This window comes from Rhynchophorus ferrugineus, unplaced genomic scaffold, assembly GCF_030347505.1.
Source record: "Rhynchophorus ferrugineus isolate W39M unplaced genomic scaffold, kcgeb_rfMv2 rfM9, whole genome shotgun sequence".
Taxonomy (NCBI): domain Eukaryota; kingdom Metazoa; phylum Arthropoda; class Insecta; order Coleoptera; family Curculionidae; genus Rhynchophorus; species Rhynchophorus ferrugineus.
This window is the reverse complement of record NW_027472588.1, coordinates 28,243,810-28,269,783: the sequence shown is the minus strand read 5'-3', so window position 1 is coordinate 28,269,783 and position 25,974 is coordinate 28,243,810. Positions and strand designations below refer to the sequence as shown.

At 32.9% G+C, this 25,974-nt stretch overlaps 1 protein-coding gene across 2 annotated transcripts in view; it reads left to right on the top strand.

Moving 5' to 3' along the window:
• Nucleotides 1–25,870, top strand: part of LOC143202577 (ubiquitin-conjugating enzyme E2Q-like protein 1) — a 28,770-nt gene extending 2,900 nt beyond the window's left edge. The window contains exons 2-5 of one of the 2 annotated variants that reach the window (XM_076414188.1): nucleotides 16,645–16,874; nucleotides 20,833–20,974; nucleotides 21,044–21,279; nucleotides 23,967–25,870. In XM_076414188.1, the coding sequence (XP_076270303.1) occupies nucleotides 16,742–16,874; nucleotides 20,833–20,974; nucleotides 21,044–21,279; nucleotides 23,967–24,199 (744 nt within the window). In that variant the 5' untranslated portion in view covers nucleotides 16,645–16,741 and the 3' untranslated portion in view covers nucleotides 24,200–25,870. Of the gene's footprint in view, nucleotides 1–16,634; nucleotides 16,875–20,832; nucleotides 20,975–21,043; nucleotides 21,280–23,966 lie in introns of both variants that reach the window. The other variant, XM_076414189.1, reaches the window with a different exon arrangement.
• The last annotated feature ends 104 nt before the right edge of the window (nucleotides 25,871–25,974 follow it).

Below are 25,974 nucleotides of genomic sequence, written 5' to 3'. Positions count from 1 at the left end.
AGCTGCTAAAATCGAATTAAAATATTACTGCAGGTATCTACCGAAGTCAATTGAACTGGTTGAATGTTACAGAAAAGATCACCAATAGCTTAACGCTCAGTCGCCTAGAGTGTCCTGATTACAACTTAATCAAATTGATGCAGCATGGCTTGGATAACGGTTTTGAGATGCTGAAGAAGTGTGAAAATGGATCGATGATTGGATCGCTGTCAAAACATCATCGTTCTTTGTAAGCGTTATCGCCTGCAAAGGCAATTTGACGATATAGGATGGGAAAAAGTCGTAAAAAATGATTGATGAATGATGTGAAATATATTTTAGTTAACATATATTGTACCAATTTTTTTCAATACGTTTTTAAAGTGAAACAATGATCAGAAAACATGCAAGAACTTAATATACACCAATATACAGATACACTTAATATTAAAAAGATTCAGTTACTTTAAGTTTCCACAGAACATTCAAATATAAAAGTAATTCTAAATCATTTAAAATGAAATTATTAATTGCATGTTAATAGAACTCAGTAATTATTTTTTCTTTTTTTTTTCTTAAAGTTAGTACGTGAAGGAATATGTACGTCTCCGTCTCGCTTATACTACCGTTCGAAAATATAAGCACATATCAAATTAACTGCTCCAAGCAATTATCTCCATCCTTTCCTCTCTCACATTTTATACAGGAAAGGCTTCGTACATCTTTGTCTGACATCACGAATTGAACAAAACAGCCGAACCGTGCATTCGACTGAAAATAGTAATTACTATTATCAGTCGCTAATTTTTTAGTCAACTGTTTTCAGTCGATAGTTCCCAACGCTAGTTCGTATCATTTTGTCCATATGGCGTATAAATGTCCTATGCATATAAACTTCAAACAGGGTCATTAGAAAGTGTTTTCTATTTAACATTAAAACTTACTTCTGCATAATTATTACTTCAAACATAATATATAGGTATTAAAATGGAATGAATAGGAATTAAATTGCTGAAAAAGCTATAATACCGTTTGGAACAACAAAATAACGTATACTATATCACCACTATTGATTTATTTGTTCTTTGTCGTCTTTCGGCGTTAATTAAAGGAAAATAATTGCGGATGATTATCGGCTTTGGACCCGGCGTCACTAAAATTAACGACCCGAAATGATATCAGACGGGCCAGGAAAATCCCTTAAATTCATTTGATAACCTTGAATTTTAAAACATCAAATATGTACTTGCCTCCAAAGATAATATAATCATGTTTAAACTAGATATCCGATACAGATAACGAATATCAAGAGCAAATGTAAATAAATAAATGAATATTGGAATTCCATGTAGTAAAAATGAGACATAAATAGTAGTACTGATGATTAAAAATTGTTTTGCTTTTATTGAAAATTATACTTTTTTTTATTAATTACATCTTACATTAGATATGCTTAGTACAATCTTAATTTACAAATTAAATTATTACTATTGTTTTATAGTACTTGTACATCAGTATGTATTTCTGAAATTAAAATAAAACTAAACTACTGTAGTGCTTCCACGTTGCTGTGATTTAGTAACTTTATTTTATGTTTTTAAGGTGAAGTTTTATATCAATTCATATATCCATTTGATTTCGAGGTCATTGGTAATTAATCGTAGAACATTGTTTTGGGTGCGTTGGATTACTAGTTGGTTTGATGTTTTAGTGCAACCTCATATTTACACACCGTTGGTCCAAATTCTGCTTGAGAAATCGGGCATCCGTCAAGTGATGTAATTAGTTTTTAGTCATTTCGCCTCAATGCAAAATTAACATGGACTGATTTGGAGCTATTAAGCTGTATTTTTCGGTCTCTAATCAATTTTTAGATCTGGTTGACCGTTATTATACTTTTTCTACAGCCTTAGACGGAGATACATCTTTTACCATGATAACTGTGGCGTCGGCAAATGTTCCAAGTACTGTTTCTTTTATTATTGGGATATCAGCAGTATAGAGCAGATACAGGTATTGGTGTGGCCCAAGACATTATCCTGGGGAACTCCAGCCAAAATAGGTTTATATATGATTCAGTTCCAAAAATATATGTTTTGACAGTAATTCCGCTGTAGTAATTTGCTCATTTTGTAGATTAATCCCTAATGGGATACTCGGTCAAAAGCTTGTGAGATGTCCAGGAATATTCCACGGTGGTATGTTCGAATGCCTTTTCAACAACCGCTGTTACTCGTGGGATTGTCGAGTGGTGATTTCAAAATCCAAAATATAAATGTATATATAAATTGTTTAATACGTTTTATACGTATAACAGCAGTTTCTCAAATAATTTTGATATCGCAGGTAGGTTTTGATGAGCAGGAAAAGTATACTGATGAAGCCAAACAGTGACTTATAGATATTTTGTATTAGATGGATAAATCAGCTATAGAGTTTTCTTGGAATTTAGGTTGACCAGTGGTTAGTGGAAGCCATGATGTAGGGATGCCAAAAAAATATCATTATATCGATAATTGATATTTTATAATATAAATAATCTTGGATTAAAACAAGGGACTAAAGGGTTTAGTGAAGCAGTCTCGAGTTTAAAAAAGTCACCGATAAAGTGTTTTGGGGTATTTCGACTTAATTTATTGGGACACAAAAGGAATTTTGTCCATGGATATTCAGACTAACGGAACGGTAAATGAAAATGATTATTGGCACCTTGTGGAGCAACTGAACGTAAGAATTTATGAAATAACTCCATTTTTACCGAAGTAAATTCATTTTCTATCAATGTAACACTCGTGTTGGCACAACTGAAAAATAATATCAGTCAAATGAGTGAACGAATTGTTTCACCATACGGCTTATTTATCAAATTAAGCTTACTTTGACTTCTCGCCCTTCTGAGCTTTCTACGAGAATTTATCGAATATCCTACACCACTTAACCATTCTCTCTTTCCGTGGTTTAAAAGTTTAAACTTTAAAAGGTTAAAGCGCATTAGGTACATATTTAACTAGAGAGCTGTTATCATCTATCTTTTCGTCAGAATATTTTTTCTTGCAATTAACAGGTCAATTGAAAAGTCCCCGGCCTGACACATAGATGGCGCTACCATAATTAAATCCATATGTTTTTTAGTTAGCACTAACCTTCAAAAGATGCGTGTATAAATTTGACAGCTGTCGGATCATTAGTTTGTGAATTATAGCATTTTGAATGAAGCGACTTTTGTTATGTGAAAAAAATGGATAAAAAAATTTCGCGTGTTTTTTTTTTTTTTTTTTTTTTTTATTATTACTCTTCGTGAGTCCACAATCTGCCCTATTGGCAATAAGTATTTCTTCTGTTTATATTATATATACATGGCATGTAGAAAATCACTTCATTAAGCAATCTTCTGTATAAAATATTATCTTAATTAATTAGTCTTATTCTAATGCTTATTCTAAACTCTACATATGTCCAGTAATCAGATCAGATGGTGTTAAACGTTTTAGTCTACGCACTTCACTATCACGTCGCATATTTAGCTGATTAGCGAGTACATTGGGATGCACTGACACTCTTTCGAAGTACTTCACACAAACACGTTGGATTACACTCGTTATAGGTTCTAGAGGAATATCGCGTTGTATCACTTTATTTGAAATATAGTACGGAGCATCAACAATGGCACGCAACACCTTATTTTGGAACCGTTGAATGATGGATATATTGGATTTGCTAGCGGTACCCCATAGTTGAATTCCATATGTCCAAATGGGCTTGAGTATAGACTCATACAGCAATACCTTGTTATCTAATGATAACTTGGATTTGCGCCCAATGAGCCAATACATTTGATATAATTTTAGTCCTAATTGTTTCCGTTTAGAGAGTATGTGCTTCTTCCAGGTTAGGCGTCGATCTAAATTCATACCAAGATATTTAACATGGTCTGCTTGGGGGAGTTGGCGATGATTGATATTTACTGGTGGACATGTTCTTCTACGCAGGGTAAACGTTATATGCGTGGATTTTGATTCATTGGCTTTAATGCGCCATGTCTTCAACCATAATTGTATTTGCTCCAGGTGGGTTTGTAGGTTTATTGATGCTGTGACTGGATCTTCATGGGATGCTAAGATTGCTGTATCGTCTGCATATGTTGCCACAGTAGTTATTTTTGTGGTGGGCAGATCAGCCGTATACAGAAGATACAGTACTGGACCCAGTACACTACCTTGCGGAACTCCTGAATATATGGGATTTAATTCGGTATGTTCATCGCCTTGATTTACAATAAAATGTCTGTCAGTGAGATACGATTTTAGTAGCTGATAGTCCGGATGAGGGAGAAGTTTCTTTAGTTTAACCTGCAAGCCCGTATGCCATACTTTGTCAAAAGCCTGAGATATGTCTAGGAAAGCAGCCGAACAATATCTTTTGGCATTTAGGTCAGCGTTTATTTGGTTTACAAGTCTATGCACTTGTTCTATAGTCCCATGCTTATTGCGAAAGCCAAACTGATGTTCTGGAATAATTTTTCTTTTTTCTATTATATAGTTTAGTTTTTTTATGTATAACTTCTCGAAAACTTTCGAGATTATTGGTAATAAACTTATAGGTCGGTAGGAGGTCACATCTTCTGGTATTTTTCCTGGTTTAAGTATCATTAATATTTTAGCTACTTTCCAGATACTAGGGAAGTAATTAATTCGTAGCATAGCATTAAATATATATGTTAATAGTTTTATAGCCTTTTCTGATAGTTCTTTTAAAATTTTGCCAGTAATTAAGTCATAACCAGGAGCTTTTTTAATATTAATCTCTCTCATTATTGTATGTTTAACTTTTTTGACCGTTAATTTCTCGTGCTGTAAATCCATTTGAAATGGCGAATCTAGAAAGCTAGTAATTTTATTTTCGTCATCTTTATGTAGCTGAGACTGGGAAGGTTTAAAAACATTTTTTAAGTGTTTTGAGAAAATGTCGGCCTTCTCTTTATTGCTTCTCGCCCAATTGTTTTCGCTTGTTTTAATAGGTGGGTTATGCTGCTGGGATCTCCTAAGCTTTTTTGTTGCTTTCCACAACGAATAGTCTGTAGCCTCAGTTGATGTCAAGTTTTCTAGGTATTCTTGAATGCCTTGGTTCTGTTCGATTTGGATTAGATCTCTCAGCTCTTTTATGGCCCTATTAAATTTTCTTTTATTCTCTTCAGTCCTTTGCTGTTGCCAATTTCGTCGTAACTTTCTTTTTTCTGCTATCTTTTTCTGTATTGTACATGATATATGTGTATTTTTTCTTGGAAATGTTTCAATGTTGGGAGTCGCGGAATATGCTGCCTCCTGTATATTTTTTGTAAGATTTATTGCTGCTATTTCTATATCCATTTCAGTTTGTAACGGTAAGTTTAGAGAGATATTTTGGTCTAAGTTTTCTCTAAATGAGGGCCAGTTAGTTCTATTATTGCACAGAGAAGGGGGTTTATCTTTGATGGTAATTTTTGAAGAAATTGTTACTATTATTGGTGAATGATCAGAAGACAGGTCGAAACATGATTCTGCTTGACACTTTTTTGGATCAATATTTTTTGTAATACAGAAATCTATTGTATCTGGTTTTTTATTTCTGTCTGAAGGCCAATATGTTGGTTCACCAGTAGAGATATGTTGTAAGTTATCTATCCTTATGGCTTTGAGCAGTTCTCTACCTTTTGAGGTTATTATTCTTGAACCCCACATTAAATGTTTTGCATTATAATCTCCTCCTGCTATAAATCTATTACCTAGTGTACGGAAGAATTCTTGAAATTGTTCTGCCTTGTTGTTATGTTTGGGTGGGCAATAAATCGCAGAAATTGTTAATGGTCCATGGGCTTCCTCTATGGTTATACTGGTGGCTTGCAGGTAGTCTTTGCGGAATTTTTCTTTTTCGAAATGCTTTATATCATCTCGAATTATTATGGCTGTACCTCCATGTGCTTTATCATCAGGGTGATTTGTATGATAAAGCTTATATTTAGGAACTTTCATATAATTTTTGTCCGTAAAGTGTGTTTCGGAAACCATCATAACGTCAATATTTTGTTCAATTACGAACATTTTTAGTTCCCTGGCATGTTGTTGGAGCCCATTGGCATTCCAGACGGCGATTTTGTAGCTATTGGTTTCAGGCATTAGGCAAGTTTGCTTACGACGGTTGTGAGTAGACCAAGCATCGTACTCATTTGATCCATTAGTTTGGCCATCATATTTTCTAATCTTGAGATGTTGCTAGTTTCAGTAGGTTGAGATATTGTCTCTCGTTTTTGTGCTGAACCATTTTCAACTATTTGGGCATAAGTTATGTCTGGTTGACTTGTTCTGGTGGGTAGTGGTAAATTGGTAGTAGTGGATTGTTTTTGTTGATGCCTTTTTTCCCTTAAGGCAGGATAGAGTTTCTGCTGTAGTTGCTTGTGAACTGCGCAACCCTTGTAGTTCGCTGGATGATTTCCGTTACAGTTGACACATTTCACTTTTTCATCGCGAACTTTACGAGTACAATCTCCTGTCTTATGTTCTCCTGCACATTTTACGCATCTATATGATTTGCGACAGTAAGTCTTTGTGTGCCCGTGCGCTTGACACCTTGTGCATTGTGGTATAATTCTTTTTATATGTGGTGGTTCGCATTTAATAATATTATTTTCCAATTTGGTGATTTCATACACCGCCTTATTGTTTCCATTAGGTTTTATGTCTATATAAAACATAGGCAGAGGTTTTTTTGTCGTGTGATGTCGTATATTGTGAATATTTACGACCTCGTGGCCTTTTTCAGCTAGTGCTACCTTGATGGTGTTAAAGTCCGTCCCGTGATGTAATCCTTTTAGTACGAATTTAAATGTTCTCTCGGATTTTGGCCTGAATGTATGGTATTGGGTGTTTCTTTCATCTAATTCTTTTATAAGAACTTTAAAGTGATCCGCTTCGAACAATTGGATTTTAATTGTTTCATAGCTCACTGTTTTAATTGTATAGTTCGTAGTAATGGTTTTTAATAAATCATGGATGTTTTTTATTATTCCTACCTTATAGACTGTTATTGGTGGTGGTTTGGGAACAACTTTTTCAGGGCTTGGTTGTATGTTCTCTTCAATTTCTTCCGACAGGTTGCTAAAACTGTTTTTTGTCTCTATCGGTTTCTGCAACCAATAGTCACTGATTCTTGTTTGTTTCCTCGCGATTTCTTCTTCTGGACTTCTCAATCGTTTTTTGTTAACGACTGTAGTCCATTCTGATGGTGGAGTTTGCGTTATTGCTGTTTGTTCTAATCTTATATCAAAGTGTGCAGGTGATTTGGTTGAATCGCTATTGTTTGCCATTTTTTAATTTTTAATATTTTATTTAATTTACTTCCAGAGGATAAAAAAAATAAAATAAATACATTGTTTATTTCACGCACTTCATTTTTCACTTACGTTATTTTAGCACTAGTTTTTTTACTATAAATACTATAAATGAATTTCAAAAGGACTGTTGTAAAATAAGATGAAATTATTTTAAACACTAATAAAAATGAGATGCAGTCCTTTTGTCTGGTCACGTAAACACGTATTCACTACACTTTAGGTCCACTATTTCGCGTGTTAATAAAATATTGCTTTTTGAAAGGAAAAAAAAAACAGTTGAAAACAACAAAAACCTGAAAAGGCTTGATGCCGAGTTTCCGGTCACTGCCCCAGGCAAATGAACCTTCAAGGATTGGTATACTAAGTTTAAACGTGGTGAAATGAGCACCGAAGACGGTGAATGCAGTGGACGCCTAGAAAAGGTTGATGAAACTGATGAAAATATTTAAAAAATCCACAAAATAATTTTGAGTGACCGTAAATTGAAATTGAATGAAATAGAACACTCTAAAGATACCAACTGAACGTGTACATCATATCATGCACGAATATTTGGGTATGAGAAAGCTCTGTGCCGCGCGAGCTCACTTTTGACCAAAAACAACTACGAGTGTATGATTCGGAGCAGCGTTTGAAGATGATCAAGCGTAATAAACCCGAGTTTTTGTGTCGATATGTGACAATGGATGAAACATGACTCCATCATTTCACTCCGAAGTCCAATCGACAGTCATCCGAGTGGACTGCACACGATGAACCCGTTCAGCAACAGTCGACTGGCAAGGTTATGGGGTCTGTATCTCGGGATACGCAGGGAATAATTTTCATTGACTGCCTTGAAAAAGGAAGGACCATCAACAGCGACTATTACATTGCGTTATTAGACCGTTTGAGGGATGAAATCGTCGAAAAACGGCCGCATTTGAAGAAAAAGAAAGCGCTACTTCACCTAGACTATGCACCGTGTCACAAGTCAGTGAAAACGATGGCAAAAATCCATGAATTGGGCTTAGAATTGCTTCCTCATCTACCGTATTCTCCAGATCGGGCTCCCAGCGAGTATTTCCTGTTCTCAGATCTCAAAAGTATGTTCGGTGGGATGAAATTTTCGTCGAATGAAGAGGTGATCGCCGAAACTGAGGCCTATTTTGAAGCAAAGGACAAATCGTACTATAAAAATGGTATCGGAAAGTTGGAGGGTCACTATAATTAGTGTATCGCCCTTGAAGGGAATTATGTTGAATAAAAAAAACTAATTTTGCCAAAAAAAGTGTTAGCCGGGGACTTTTCAATTGACGTGTTACTTTTTGAACTTGAAAAGCAATATTAGTGAAATCATACATTACCAAATCTAATGATTAATAAAAATATTCTATAACTGTGAATATATTTTCAGAGAGATATCGAGGAGTTAATGTTTTTTTTTTTTGCGAGAGCATATATTATTATTATTCCCTTTCTTGATACTTTAGTGAATACAGCAAAAAAGCTTCAGTATACCACTTAGTAGAAACTTCAAGCCGTGCTTCTAAAAATTCCAAGGTACATCATTTGTATGTATTGGTGTCTTTGTAACTTGGCTTTTCATTACTAACTGTTTTTTCATTTTCATAGAACCCTCATAGAACTATCACTTGTTCTGACATCTGCAGAAATATCTCAGTGTAACTAAGGTGCTTTTATAGAAATCTGTAAAAACCACTTGCTTTAGTTTTAAACCATAGACCAATGGCTCTAACCGCAATATATCGCAATTGTTTTTAATAACAGTGTGAATTTAGTTTAAATACATTAATTTTTAAATAAACGCCATAAAGTTTTCCCAGGCCTAATACTCTAACCTGCCGGTGTATATTCACTAAATAGACTAGACTAGATCCTAGGTTTATACAAAACGATTAGTGAAGATTAGCAAATTAATTAATTAAAAATGATTTGTCTTGACTGGTGCCCTTACAGTTGTAGTGGGTTCACAGATCGTCATTTTACTATAATACAAGGCGATGAACATACCGAACTACATGCAATATATTCAGGAGTTCCGTAAGGTAGTGTACTGGCTCTAGTACTATATATTCTGTTTGTCCATCAGCTTGTTATAAAAAACAACCCTGGACATCCGGCAAATGCCTTTATATGGTCATACGATGAGTACGCAACTTTATAATCATGACCCACTACAGGGTTTAGAAACTCCGCCAGCAATTGATATTCCAGAAACTTGATTTCCTATTATTGCACTTATTGCCCTCTGGGGAGCTAATAAGAGTAATAAAGTAATAAGTTGTAGTGAATATGTATTGAATTGAATATTTACATTATATAATTTGTCCATTACATATTTTATATGCACCTTTACATGCTATCGGTATATAAATAATTTATATTTACGAAGTTATATATAACTTGGTGTTTTAATAATGGATTCGGACATGATGTCTATATGTAAATAAAGTAATTTTTCATTAAAAATAATTAGCGTACCGAATTATAAAAATAGATCGAGATGGACTGTAATTACCAGAGAACGTACTATTTTGATTGAGCTCGTATAAGAATAGTGATTTATAAATACACAATCTTTACTTCTATATTTGAACGTAAGCAGCATCGTAAACATATTTAGATTATTTTATCAAAATGTAAATTGTCTGGTTTTGAATTATTTAATTATTGTATGGAGTATGTACTAGGTTTTCACTATATATATGTTACAGGCATTTATTAATTATTATTTTATTATATTATATAGATTAATATTGAATTAATTAAAAATAAATATGTTACTGCTAATAAATACGTCGATAGATTAGGAACTCGTCAAAGGGACTTTAGGGATGCCAAAAAATATCAATATATCGTTAATTCCTCACGTTATATTGACATTTTTTGGGCCGATATTTTTTTTTTGAGGAAGTATTGACAGATTTACATCTGTATTACAGTAAATGTATCGAACTTTTAGTTGCAAACTAAAATATCGACATTAAAATCCCCTCCCCTCGTTATCAAGTAAATTTTGCGTGGAAAGGTAGAACTGAAGCGGGACAGATATATGGGATCGAACTTTTGGTTGGAGATTTCTCCCTCCTGACAAGTGAATGAATCTTGCGTGGTTTGGTATCGATATTTTGTGTTTGCCGATATATCGATATATTTTTCAAAATATCGAGAACGATATATGGAGATATCGGCTGTCTATTTTGGTTTCGGCGATTTAGTTTAGATGTGATTGACAACAAACGGTATACAGGACCAAATAATTTCAAAAGCAATTAATTGCAAGACTTATTAGCTGAAAACTCAGTTCAAACTCTCGAAGAACTTTCAGGCAATTTAACAGTTGATGAATCAACTAGCTAGTTTTTTAGTCAAAAGGACGGGGAAAATAGTTACTCTACGAATAGACTGAAAATGCCATTTCTTCGCAGTTTTTATTATTTGTTATGAAAAAATATAATTTCTTGTGGCGTATTGACTGACAATAAAAAGTGGATCTACTATGACAATACCAAGCGCAAAAGTCATGGCCTAGTCCAGGAGAGACACGGAAGTGGAATATCCATGGTTATAAAGTTTTGCTGTGTATCTGGTGGGATCAGCAAGGTTTAGTGCATTACTAGCTGCTAAAACTAAATGAAGGTGTTGCTGTACATGTTTATCGATGTCAACTGAATAAAATTGAACCACGTATTGTTGAAAAATTCTACATACACCCAGCGTACTCGCCGGATATGGCTCCTTCTGATTACCGCTTATTCAGATCGATGCGATATGATTTGGTTGGCACACGGTTACGAAGTGCTGAAGAAGTGCTAAAAAGGATCGATGACCGCTGCTAGAATAATATAGTTCTTTCTATGCATTTTTCTTAATTAGTTAATAGTTCTTTTTATTGTGATGTGACGTTTATGTTTCTTAGTAAAAAAGAGGAAAGAAGAGCGTCTTGTTCATTTATAAAATATATCTATTGTATACAGCTGACCTACCGACCTCAAGAAACACTACTGTTGTAACATATGCTGACGATACAGTGGTTTTATCATCACACGAGGATCCAATATCAGCCAAAGAAACCTCTAACTTTATCTAAACAAAGTCGAATTGTGGTTGAAAACGTGGCGAATCAAAGCAAATGAGGCAAAATCTACCCGTGTGACATTCACCCTTTGTAGAAGAACATGCCTCTTAGTAAAATTGAATAATCATTGATTCAGAGTGTTAGTTCGAAGTACTCTGAAAGACTATTAGTGCATCCCAATGCACTCGCCAACAGTTAAAGGTGCGCGATGACAGTGAAGTGCATAGGCTCAAATACAAACTGCCATACGAACTGATTAATAGACACGTAGAGTGAGATTTAATAATCTCTAGAATAAGTTAGGATAGACTTTAAAATAAGTTAGAATAGTATCTAAAATAAGATTTAGATTATAAGTTGTACAGCAGATCACTTACTGAAGTGATCTTCTACATGTCAGGATAGTTATATTATATAACTGAAATCATATAATAATATTTATTGCCCGCGGGCAGATTGTTGACGTTCTAGGAGATTAATTAAAAAAAAATTATAAAATATTGAGAATCATAAAGGAAAACACATTAAGTTAGTGGTGGCTAATATTGGAAAATCCTAGCCGGCTTTCGGTAAACTTCGGTTGTTTCCGTCTGATTTTGCAACGTTGTCATTTACAAGTAATCGAGAGGTAGGAATCCAACGAACTATAACCGCCATTTTGGGTTTAATCCTGGTACTGGTAAAGGCTTTGTTTTGTAAGATTAAGAATTTTGTTGTTTATAGTTTATTTGTTCCTTGTACTGTTGATACCTTTAATGCACATTCGATTCAACTACATATCTAATCGATTTTTATTTTTATTTTACAAATTTGATATAGTTGACCCTGCAAAAGTACAGATAAATATGACTCGATGTCCTTTAACATATGTGAACATATGTCATCAAAATCAAGAAAAATTCAAGTTTGGCTCGCTTGGCAATTAAATCAAAAACTAATATATTACCACACATTATATAAATATTACTAGAAGTTATATAAATGTTATTTCACTGTATATGCGAATATACTGAATTTATACTTTTACAGTTTTTACGGTATTAATATAACGCTATGTTAAATAAGCCCATTTTCATTTAGCACGAAAGATCATTTTCTGTTACTAAATTAATAATATTTTATTTGCGAATATAGTGAGAAATTATAGATCAAAACGTATTTCCAATTTTTTAAAAATATATATGGCTTTAATTAAATATATGCTGAATACTAAATATGCTAAATATCAGCTACATCGAAGCAAGAGATTGGAGTTTTTCTAAAAGATCCGTGAGAAAACATGTTATATATTTCAGTTTAATTTGGAAGCTTCTCATGCTCTAAATAAATATGAAAATATTTGCACATTTGTCATCAAAAGACCTTTGTTTGGAGATTTGTTGTCAAATTTGTAGCCTGTTTCCAAGTAGAACTTGTGTGCGTAATATTATCCTTTTATTTTGGTAAAGCTGTATCAAAAGCAATGATTTAAGAATCTGTAAAGAAACGACGACCATAATAAAAGTCTTTACACATGCTATTTAGTATATTTTATTAAGCAGTGCTTTGCTTTTCAACTATAAATCGTGATATTTATTTCATCTATATAAGACCTCATGATAGATTGACCTAAAGTTTTAATTATTTACTGTTAAAAGTCATATTTGGACCAGAGTTGTATCTAAAGTTAAAAAAATAATCAGAATGATAAGACACCGTTTGTATCACCAAGTGATGTTGGTATTTTAGTAGTCATCAAGTATTTGGTGTCAGCTCAGCTTTCTTCTTTTTTTTTAGTATCTACCTGATATCTTTGCCATGGGTTGTTTTAAGTCATCTTCCTTAAAGATCTATACTGGACCGAATATATACACGGGACATGAGTCAACAGACACTAAATGTAACTGCTTCTCAGACTCTTTTAACGTGTCTTGAGTTTACATCATTTTCACTTTGAGGTCTTTTCTCATCACTATGTTTCTTATACTGTCCATTTTGTTATTTTTCTCTTCTGCAGGTTTGTAAAGAAGTTCTGGTTTTCTTTGTCTCTTTGATCATTCATTTTACAAATGCTATATTTTTCTGTTTTTATTTCTTCAGACCATCATGATCTTTATTTTTGATCACAAAATACAGTTTTTCTTAAATTTTTACCATAATGTTGGATCTACTCGGACCTCAAGCAATGGATAAACAGACATATTGAAACGAACCAAAATTATGGACATAATATGCCGAATCTCTTTCATATTACCTGATAGATATACAAGCAAAAAAAAATAACCTAAGGATAACTGCGTACACTCAAAATTTTCCATTTACATTAATATATTTTGTAGTTTCATTTGGTTTCAACTTCCTTATTCTCTTCCTTATTCTCGAACATCGACATTAACATTTTGATCGACCAGAACATATACTTATATTTTAATCGGTGGAAAACCCAATGATTTTCAGGAACACTATTCCTCAGATTAAGCAAATAAACATCAAAATAACAAGTAAACATCGTGGCAAATTGTGCTTTGATGGTTTATAATTCCACAATAATTGTTTACAAAATACCGTTTAATAAAAAATTTGGATATACAGTTTTTATACAAATACGCTTACAAAAGTGTGAGCCCTATATTATAAACTGTGCCATCTATTGTAAATTCTTCAAAATTAATGTATATAATGTTGGTTATGGTGACTAATATTCCAGATAATTTATTTTATCTATTTATAAGCAGCAATGGCTTTGTTTATTTGAGTTTGTCGTTTTATTGGTGCTATAACACGAAATATATCAATTCGGTTTGGGAAAGAAGTAAAATATTATTTGATACCATAGTAAATTCGGATATATATGTTGTGAAATAAAAATTCTGTTAACGATTATTCTTCCGTTGGATTTTAAATATCGATTAGTAAGTCATGTTTAAAGTTGAATGAACGTAAAGTGAAAAATTTTGCTAACAAAAAAAGACCTATAAACATTGAGCAAATAGATTTAACTTTATAGGTGACTTTGGAGAATTATTTCGCAGCGTCCACTAACTACATGGTATTGCGATTGCCACTATGATATAGTAAAACCCGCGAAGACATTTGATTGGTTCATTCATCAATGTCACTTATCTATAGTGCTACCAACAAAAGAGCCAATGATATAACGTCAATAGATGACGTCAAATATACTGCCAAATTCAGTTTGTAGAAAAGGAAAATTCGTTTTAAATCCGGAGCACATTTTTCCTTTTATTATTAGTTAAAATGCAGTCTGATGCGTAGGAACATGTAACCCAATTAATCTAAAAAAATCAATTAGTGTTGTAATGGTCGATTCTGTTGTCAAATATCTACAAAATGGTAGTGATAATAATTAGAGGTTATAAAATGGCAAACTTTGTAAACCAAAAGTCCAATTTGATGAGGCAACAATGCGACGTGCAGACATCATTGACGCATACATTTTGATGACATGCATTAGTTGTTTATATAGTCTATCCATAGTTATTTTGTATGTACATCTAAATTTGTGACGTCAAAATTTCACAATGTTGCCAATCAACTCTGAGTTTTAGTTCAGTTTGGCTTTGATATACAACAAAATTCTAATCTAAATAAAATAATTAAACAAAAATACTGTTATCAAATATAATTTATTTTAACATTATAGTAAATCTAATACATATATTATCAAAGGACTTAAAACTACAATTAAGTACACAGTTATAATAGTTTGTAGGTTAGGGTTGTGTTTGATTATATTTACATTTAAGTCTTTTCCATACCACCTATGAGTTAGAGCTTTAGGCGGGCTTTTTATGTAGTTTTATCCCCCTGGAGGCCTAATCCACCTAATTAACAACTTAACAACATTAAAGAGCATATTTACTTTTTATGCTTAGTTCTTGTGTCCTTCGGTACGGTGTATCCTTGTAAAGACATTTTGATATCACTGTATTTCTCCTTCGTTTGTTTGTTAGTACCTGTATACATCTTTCTTGATAAAACTATATATAATCACTGCATTCTCCTTAATGCATTAGTCATTCTGAATAAGAATTACTAGTCTTTCTCTTGACACATTTTAACCAAATGCTCATGTACATTCTGAATAATTAGATACATATCTGTGCATATAATCTTTTACACTGCCAAATAAAATTTTCTACATTTATCATATATTAATTATATACTCACCTTTACTTGTTTCCACTCTCATCACCCTGCCTTAGAATTGGCTGCAATATCCATGTCTCATCTAAATACATAAATTGAAATAATAAGTCTTTTTTCATTTTATAATATGCTTTTAAAAATTGTAGTCTCTGATAGATCAAGCTGATCTTGATTATATTTTTATTTTTTTGAGATATTTCAGTGACCGTGTCCATACTAATATTCCGTACAATTGCAACAGGTTAAAAGTATTTTAGAAATGCTTTCCAACGAATTTTACTGGCAAGAGAGGGCCTCGATTATCTCGTTCCTGTTCAAAGTAACTGATTAGATACACAATATGTTCTATATAGCTATATAGCTTTGAAATTTTCAATCAGAGTAATAATAAGCAACAATTTTAAATTTATCAAAACAAACAAATCACTAAAATAACGTTTGCCGGTTTATAACCTCTTATCACTATTGTTTTAATGAATTTTGCATACGTTTGACAATCGGATGACTTTGGCAGGTTAGTTCGGTTACACGTTTGTACTTATGAGCATTCTGTCTCTTTTTAACTAGAATAAAATGAAAGGGAAAATAGTGTTTGATTCTAAAACGAATTTACGGATTGTGGCAGGCAATACATTAAACATCTTGATGACGTATGTACAAAATAACTTTGAATAGACCATAGACTTTCCATTTTTATCACACGTTTTCAGTTTTGAACACAAAATACTTGTTGCCCTGTACACTTCTGAAATAAAACTAAATTTACATCAAAATTTGTGTTTTATTTTTAATTTTTAAAAATTGAGGTTTTATTTTTTAATTGATTCACTAAATTATAACTTTTGTACTTAATTTTTTATAAAGTATATTTCTTAAGTTAGAACTAATTTCGTTAGGTTCAAACTTAATTATCAGCAGGAAGGTTTATAGCTTATTTACTTTTTATAATCACATTAAATATAACTTAGGCCTGATAGTGGGTTAGGTCACAATTCTATGAAAACATGAATTACGTCCGAAAGTCTGTTATCGTTCTTCTATCTCCGAAACTTATTTTAGTTGTTTGCAGGTAGAACAAACGTAGGAGCTTGATACTGGCGAAATATACAACGGTTGTTTGTGAACTGAATTTGTGTTTGGCGATTGGAGTTCGCCAAGGGGTCACCATGAACATTCGCCCGAAAGATAAAGTCACCGCTGTTTTTAGAAGATTATTCAAGTCTTCGAATAACAAAGAAGAAGGACCTAGTAAAGCCAGTGGATCAGCGCCAGGATCTCCAGCCAGAAGATTATTAAGGGGTAATGTTATACAGTTTTGTGCCATTAAGTAAAATGTTTTAAACTTTTGGATATTTTATAATGTTGAAATTTTATGGTTATTAATTGATATACTGAGTTTAGTTTTAACAAATAGCTTTATTTAATACACCTATCTAAATAGTTCAAGACTCTATATAAACGAACTAATGAATTAATCTATATCAGTTATAACTCGTACAACTATCTAGTAATTTTTACTTCATATTGATCTAAGATTTAGACCTAAGCTTAATTAGCATTTGAGGAATGTACTTCCACTAGGGTACCCCACATAGTTTTAAAACACAGTACTGTTTCACACATAATTGTAGTAGTTCGACATTTTAATACTCCCTTGATGTTTGTTCGCAAACTGTTTAATTTATTTGCTGACCTTTGGTACTCTTCATTCTTTGAGTCCTCATTTCTAATATACCATAGGGCGTTAATAATAACTTTGTTTTGGTAAGTTTGGATCATGTTAATATTAGATTTATTTGTGCAACTGTATAATTGAACACCAAGATTTGTTACTGGGGTGTGAATACGGATTGTCGTCCAAATAACAACTATATTTTCTTGAGTCTCATACAAAGTTCTGCTCGTTTCTTTTTAACATGCTATTTTTACTTGATCTTGGCGTCCAGTGTCATGACCAAATATTTAGCTATGTTCGCATACGGAATAATTCTAAAACCAATAAACACTAACAGGTAATCTATTTTTTGTATGGGAAATTCACATGTGTTGACTTCGTAGCATTCCATTTTATTCGCCATTTCTTAGTCCACTCGGTAATGTTATTGACAGTTATTTGTACTCTATTTACACTTGTTGCAATATTGTTACTTATGGTCAGTAGTGCAGTTCCATCAGCAAATGTGACCATTTTTATTCTTTCACATTGGGATATCACCAGTATACAGTAAGTACAACGTTGGTTTAAGACAATTGGTGTGACTTGTGGTACATCTGTATAGATGGTTTTCAAATCTGAATATTCGTCATCGTACCTTGTTCTGAAATGAGGAGTCGAAATATAGGATTTGAGGATCTGACTTATCCGGCTAGGTAATTTGTCTGCTAACTTGTATTCGAGATAAGATTCAAATTTCCTTATTTTCAAATGTATTGGGTGATGTACTTGAGCAACTGTGGAATGCTTCTAAATCCAAGCTGGTAAACCGGAATGAGTTGTTCTTCTTTAACAATTAATTTGAGGCGTTTTAAAAATAACTTCTCGAATAATTTAGATATTGTTTATATTATTATTATTATATTTATATTGTTGGACGATTTACCTGGTTTAAGGACCATAATAATTTCCGAAATATTTCACTGCATAGACACGTATTGCAGTCGCATTGTAGAGTTAAATGGATAACACATTACCTTAACTGCCTTCCAAAGACCGTATTGCTTATGAATTTACATTATTATAAATTGTTTCATTATTTGTGTATATATAGATTTAACCAACTTTAGGACTAAACCACACAAATCTCAATATTATCCCTGATCTTTGCTGTTAGCGATTGCAAATAGCTTATTCAATCATATCACTGCGTCACGCAAATTCTCAAAACGCTCAAAAAAGTACAAGTACAGTGATATGGCACACTGTCACAAAACACAAAAGTATTATTTCCACTAAACTAGCATTTTTCAACTTAAGCTTAAATAATAATTATCAGCCACCATTTCTTTTCCTTCACTATGACGATGTAAAGTGCAGGCCAGAACGAGGCAAATTTTCCACAATAACTCGTATACACATGTTTTTAATAAAGACGATTGATCATAAGTCTGCTGCAACATTTGCAGCGACTCGGTACTCGATTCATTGTGCAAAAATACACTTGAGATGAATTAATAATCACGCACTGTAAACAAACTAAATGATAGATTTTTTTGATAACATCTTTATTAGATATGCTTAGTACGATATTAATTATAAATTAATTTATTACTACATTTCATTTGTACTTGAATTAATTCACAAGCAAGACGAGTGCGAGATAAATACATCAATATGTATTGAATTGAAATTGAAATTGAAATTTCAATTGAAAAGTCCCCGGTCTGACACCTAGATGGTGCTACTAGAATTAAATCCATAAGTTTTTTAGTTAGCCCTAAGCCTTAAAAGATGTATAAATTTGACAGATATATGGTATGCTAAGTTTAGACGTGGTGAAATGAGCACCGGTGAACGCAGTGGACGCCCAAATGAGGTTGTTACCTACGAAAACATTTAAAAAATCCACAAAATGATTTTGAATGACCGTAAATTGAAATTGAATGAAAAAGAAGACATTCTAAAGATATTAACTGAACGTGTACATCATGTCATTCACGAATATTTGGGTATGAGAAAGCTCTGTGCCGCGCGAGCTCACTTTTGACCAAAAACAACGACGAGTTGATGATTCGGAGCAGTGTTTGAAGATGATAAGGCGCAATAAACCCGAGTTTTTGCGTCGATATGTGACAATGGATGAAACATGGCTCCATCGTTTCACTCCGAAGTTTATTCGACAGTCATCCGAGTGAACTGCACACGATGAATCCGCTCCAAAGCGTGGGAAAACGCAACAGTCGGCTGGCAAGGTTATGGCGTCTGTATTCTGTTCATCCATTGTCATATATCGACGCAAAAATTCCGGTTTGTTACGTTTAAACATGGCCAAACACTGCTCGGAATCATCTTATTGTATCGTTGAACTCGTTATTGTATTTGGCCAACAGTGGGCAAACGAGGCAGCCACTTTGCACAGAGCTTTATCATAGTCAAATGCTCATGAAATATAAATAAAACACATTCTTTTAATATCCTCAATAAACTACATGAATTGTAGTTTTGCTTTACTCACCGGTAAAACATTTCACTCGAATGAAGAGGCTATCGTCAGTGGCGGCGCGTGGTTCAATACTTTAGGGATGCACAACGTTAGGTACAAAAAAATTGTCGGTCATTTTATCAAAATTCCCGTTTTGACACAGATCATCCAGATCACATCCGCGAGCTACAAGTGAACTGATTTTTATGTGCACACGGACCAGCATAGACTGCCGCGGTGAACACGGGATGGGGGCAGCGGAGGATTAACCAATAAGATCTAATATTCTGATCTGCAGTGAATGTAGATTCCCGCGACGAGCGCAGAACAAAGCGAACGGCTGGATTTCTCACGTTACGCATAATCAGTCTTGCAATTTGGGGATATGGAGTTTTGTTTATGCAATAATTGATAGGTTTAAGCTTTCCGTTTACCGTCAGATAAAAATTCGTCAAAGTTTCTGTGTATTACTTTCGTCTATGATGAATCGTTTTTTTTTTTAATAAAAAGAATTATTAAAATAATGACAGAACAGAATTTAATTAGTTTTCTTTTCAAGAGGAAGCATTAAACTTGGGGGTGGACATGAACATATGCACTTATTGAGGAATCACCGCTGGTTATAGCTGAAATGATTATGCGGCCCTTGATGGAGATTAGGTTGATGACTAAAATTGATTTTGAACAAAAAAACGCGTTTTCTTTGTTACGCTCGGGACTTTTCAGCCCATCTGTTAAAGGCATCTTTTGGAATGACAGTGCTTAGCCACACGTTGCAAGTTGTGAAGAATAAACGTTGCAGCTTAAGTCCTGCTGTCACCACACATAGCACCTTCTCATAACCATTTGTTCAGAGTTATGTATCATACCTCGGCTAGGACACGGTTTCGAAATTCTGAAGAATGATTGAATCGCTGTCAAACCAACGTTGTTCTTTCGACACAGTATCGCCGTGTTGCCAGAAAGATGAGAAAAAATTGTAGAATATTAGGGGAAATATATTAATCAGTATACGTTCTATAAATTCTTCTCTATATGAACCTATTTAAAGTGAACAAATGACTAAATTACATGCAAGCACCTAATATATTACAGTATGTAATACATTTTATTTTCAGGTTACAAGGACACGGTATCTCCTGCAAGTTCCAGCCAAGCACCGTCTCCAGGTTTCAGCGCAAAAAACAAAAAAGACGAATCAGTCCCGAATAAAACCGTACGTGCCAGACGATTAATGAAAGAATTCCGGGACCTTCAAAGGTATTTTCGCCCCACTGCCTTTAATATAACTATTTTAATTTCAATAAATAACACATTTCATTTGAATAGGACGCAAAATTCAAAACAAGAACCAATTTTCACGGTGGAATTGGTAGACGACAACCTGTTCGAGTGGTATGTTAAGTTGTACAAAGTAGACGGCGATAGTGACCTCATGCAGGATATGGTCGAGTTAGGCATCCGCTATATACTATTACATCTGGTATTTCCAGAGAACTTCCCTTTCGCCCCGCCCTTTATGAGACTTATATCACCGAGAATAGAAAAGGGATTCGTCATGGAAGGTAAAACAAGACGTTTTATTATTAAAATTGATTGATTGTTCGACATTTGAGTCTGTTAGTTGTAGTTTAGACTAAGAGTGTCGGCCGTCAAGAAAAATATCTATAGCCTGTTCAAAGTTATAGTGTACAAACGTCATTTAAATATGTAACATCAAAACGTCACAATGTTGCCTCATCAACTCTATGTTTTATAATTTATTTTAACATTATAGTACATCTAAAAACTACAGTTAATTAGACAGCCACAATACTTTATAGCTTAGAGTTAACTCTTTTTACTAAGATAAAATGAGAAGGAAAATATTGTCTGATTCTAAAACGAATTTACAAATTGCGGCAGGCAATACATTAAACATCTTGATGATGTATGTACAAAAAAATTTATCTGTATATATATATATATATCGATAGAATTATATTGACATATCGATTCAAAAAAGGGATCTCTTACCTTTAAAATTTATGAGATTAATAAAATGGTTTTTTAATGCTTAAGAAATGTTTGAAATGAAAACAGAGGCATATCGGGGAAAATAAATGGATATTTAAAAAAAATTCGGATGTTTTCTCGGCATTCCTAGTTTGGATCTGGTTAATAGATTCCCGGTCCTAACGCAAAGATGGCGCTTTTTCAGTTGGCTGTTTTATGATGTTCTACTCATAAGTTTGTTAGTTATTGTGCTCAGAGTAACACTACTTTTGTTAATTTAAAAACAATGGATCAAAAACAATTTCGCCTTTTAATTTGACACTGCTTCTTGATGGGAAAAAATACCATCAGGAACAACAATAAAACGTCCGATTGCTGACTTCAAACGTGGCCGTAGAGTCACCGATGACACAGAACGCAGTGGACGTCAAAATGAGGTGGTAACATCAGAAAACATAAAAAAAATCCACAAAATCGTTATAGAGGTTATAGAAAGGAACGTACTGGTTTTATATTGCATGAGCATTTGACTATGCGAAAGCTCTGTTCAAAGGGGGTGTCGTGTTTGCTCATTGTTGTACGAGAACGTGTTGACGATTCTGGGCAGTGTTTAGCCATGTTGGAATGTAACAAATCGAAATTTTTGCGTCGATATGTGACAATGGATAAAACATGGATCCATCATGACCTCAGTATTTTAGGATATGCGTGATGTAATATTTATCGATTATCTTGAGAGGGAAAATACCATCAACATTAAATATTATATAGCGTTGGAGCGTTTGAAGGCCAAAATTGCAAAGAAAAGATCGCATATGGCAAAGAAAAAAAATGTTTCACCAATACAACGCACCATGACCCAAGTCAATCAAAACAGTGGCAAAACTACATGAATTGAACTTCGAATTGCTCCTATATCCACCATATTCGCCAGATTTGGCTCCTAGCGACTACTGGCTATTCACAGACCTGAAAAAAAAAGGTCACCGGTAATAAATGTTGATCGAATGAAGAGTTTATCTCTAAAACTGAGATTTATTTTGAAACAGAAGATAAATCATTCTACAAAAGTGGTATTGAAATGTTAGAGCAGCGCTGGAATTATTGTGTGGCTCTTGCTCAAGATTATGTTGACGAATAAAGCTAATTTAGAACAAAAAAACCCGGTTCCTTTCTTACGCCCGGGACTTTTCAGTCAACGTGTTACGAACAACTATCGGCCAGATCTAGTTTCGTTTGGTTATTTTGAAAACTACGTAGAAGCTTATTTGGATATTCCTGGCCAGGTTCTAACTTCATGTAAGGAATCTATGCATTAGAAGATCGGTAGAATAAGCGTACTAAATTTCATGGATATGTATTTAATGATAAAATATATTTGTAATATATTTCAAATTATAAAATCGCGTTTTTTTAGAACGACAAATCTTGAAATAATTTACTACAGCAGTAAATAAATGTCTTCATTACAAAAGACCTATTTTCATTGATGGTTAATTTGATGGTAATTAAAGTTTAGTTAATGTGCTGTATGTTGACTCTGTGTTAAATTTATTTTATAAACCATTTTTGGCTTTATTCTTGGTTTTATGTTTCTCTTATGACTTAATGTTTTGCTATAGCAACATAGTTTTCCTTCCTATGATAACACCATCTATTCGTCACCAGTAGTACTTAAAAAACCGATGTTATTTTAATATTTTAGTTTTCATAAGAATATAACCAAGTTTTCAGGATTAAATTGTTACACTTGGAAATTTTAAAAATACAGCAAGTTGGTTGCTCTATTGGTGGAATTCGTTAACATTAAAACAAGATATATTCGATTGCGACTTTTGCAACTCCGAAAAGAATTAAAACGGTTTAGAGCGTCGATTCATAACTGTATATGACATATGGGTACCAAATCGAGTTCATACTTGGCAATTGTGAGCAAAATTTTGTAAAAAAAGATGCGTTTTACATGAGAAAAAATATTTTCGATCGAGTTAAATCACCAGTTTGCATAGCTCAAAAAAATTAATGAGTTAAAGCACAAACGAATTGTTTCAATATATAGCTTATAGACTAAGCATCCTCTGACTGAACGAAAGTGTATTTCCAAATAAATATTCGTAGAAAACCATCATAAATTTGAGGATGGTGTATTGAGAATATATAGTCACTTTCATAACTATAAATTCGATTTTTATAAGTATCTATGCGCCTACATGGCATCGACATTATCTATAATACTGTTATAACAACTTTTGTTTAGGTGGCGCCATTTGTATGGAACTATTGACGCCAAGAGGATGGGCGTCAGCCTACACCGTAGAGGCAGTTATAATGCAATTTGCGGCGAGCGTTGTAAAGGGCCAAGGTCGGATACAACGAAAAAGTAAAGGACAAAAAGTTTTCAGTCGAAGAACAGCAGAGGAAAGTTTCCGTTCTCTAGTAAGAACTCACGACAAATACGGCTGGGTGACTCCAAGTCTAGCAGATGGATAAATTGGAAACTACGTGTTTCCGAGACTGTTATAACTCAAAATTATTTTTCTACTTATTTTAAAGTGTAAGGTGTTTTAGCAAACTGGCAGTTCAGGCAGATATTAGTCCTAACTATTTTGATTATATGGAATGAGGAGTGAATATTTCATTCTATATCAATTTACATTATTATTTAATTAAGATAAGTGACCAAGTTTTTGCTATCTTAAATAATAAATTCCTTCATTCCAAAAAATGCAATTCATGCTCAATTGAACATTTATTATGTTCAGTGTTTGCTCACTGTTTTCAGCATTTATAACAGCTGATTCTCTCATTCTATTTTAGACACATAATGGTAAAATGTTGTATCTAATATCGTTTTGAATTGCCATTATATGCTCATAGTAGTATACCATTTGATGTTTTTGTCAAATATGGATTGTTCATAAATTTATAATGGGCCTATTACAACAAAAATAGTTAAACATATTATGCTCAGTTTTCAGTAGTATTTGTTAAAGCGCTATTATTTATAAAATCTCATACACACGTACAGTAGTATGTCGTACAAAACAATTTACCATCCAATTATAAGCTTATGAATTGATTATCGTCATCATATTGTAAATAATATATTTGTGGATTTGGATAGAATTTGGGAAATGTTACTACCATACACCATGAAACTTTGAACAAATTTTGATAGCAGTTTACATGCGCGATTTCCCATATTCTAGTTCAAAAAATTTACATAACATCCTAATAAATATTAACTCAATGTATTAAAAAGAACTGAAGACATCTGAGAATACGAGACGATATAAACTATGATAATATTATGTTAAGCACAAATTTTCATAGAAGACATTAAGCTAGCATCTGTAATAACATGCCCCCTTGTCTTTGTATTAAAAAGTGTTTATGTACTTTTAAAATGGATTAAAATGCTCATACATATATTTTATATATAAAATTTTAGTAGGTATAGCTTTGTTAATGAAAAATGATAATTATTATAAGAAAAAGAAAAACAATGTTCACTTTTAACAGTATTATCGTATAATACTAGTAACATATACAATACTTAGCAGGTTTGTTTTATTAATGTTACCATGTAACTTTGACTTGTTTATGTAATTTTTTGTCTTCCACATCATTTGTTATGAATTGTCAATCTTATAGATTTAGCTTGTTAACTGTAATAAATGTATATTGTTTTCAGATAGTATATTTACGTCTCCAGCTATAAATGGCTGTTCGAAGCTTTCTGCAAGGGAATGTCTATATTGTATAAAGTTGTTAAGAAGAAGCACTTAATCAAATCGTAGTACAAAAATAATGTTATAAGAAATACAATATTAATACATATATTAGTTACGACTAAGATTTTTATATTTTTCTTAATTATCTGTAAAGCATAATTTATCATTCTAAAATAATTAGTTCAAGTATTGTTTATATATGTTAATAGGTTATAAAAGACATTTCATTATTTATAATAAATATAATTGTTTTTAAAAGTTTTGTACAGGGTATACATTTAATTCCAACATTTTGGGCTGTAATAGATAGAGTATCTTTATAACAAATGAATATTATTATTTATACGAATGGCCATTTATAGACCATTAATGTTATATATTAATGTTGGTGTGATATGTACATGTTGAATAAATGTGTTTACATAAACATATTGTTTTTGATGTTAAAACATACTGTGACTGCTCTCATAATTGTATATACTAATATACAATATAATAGTGGAATTATAAAAAAAATAGATCACATTATTA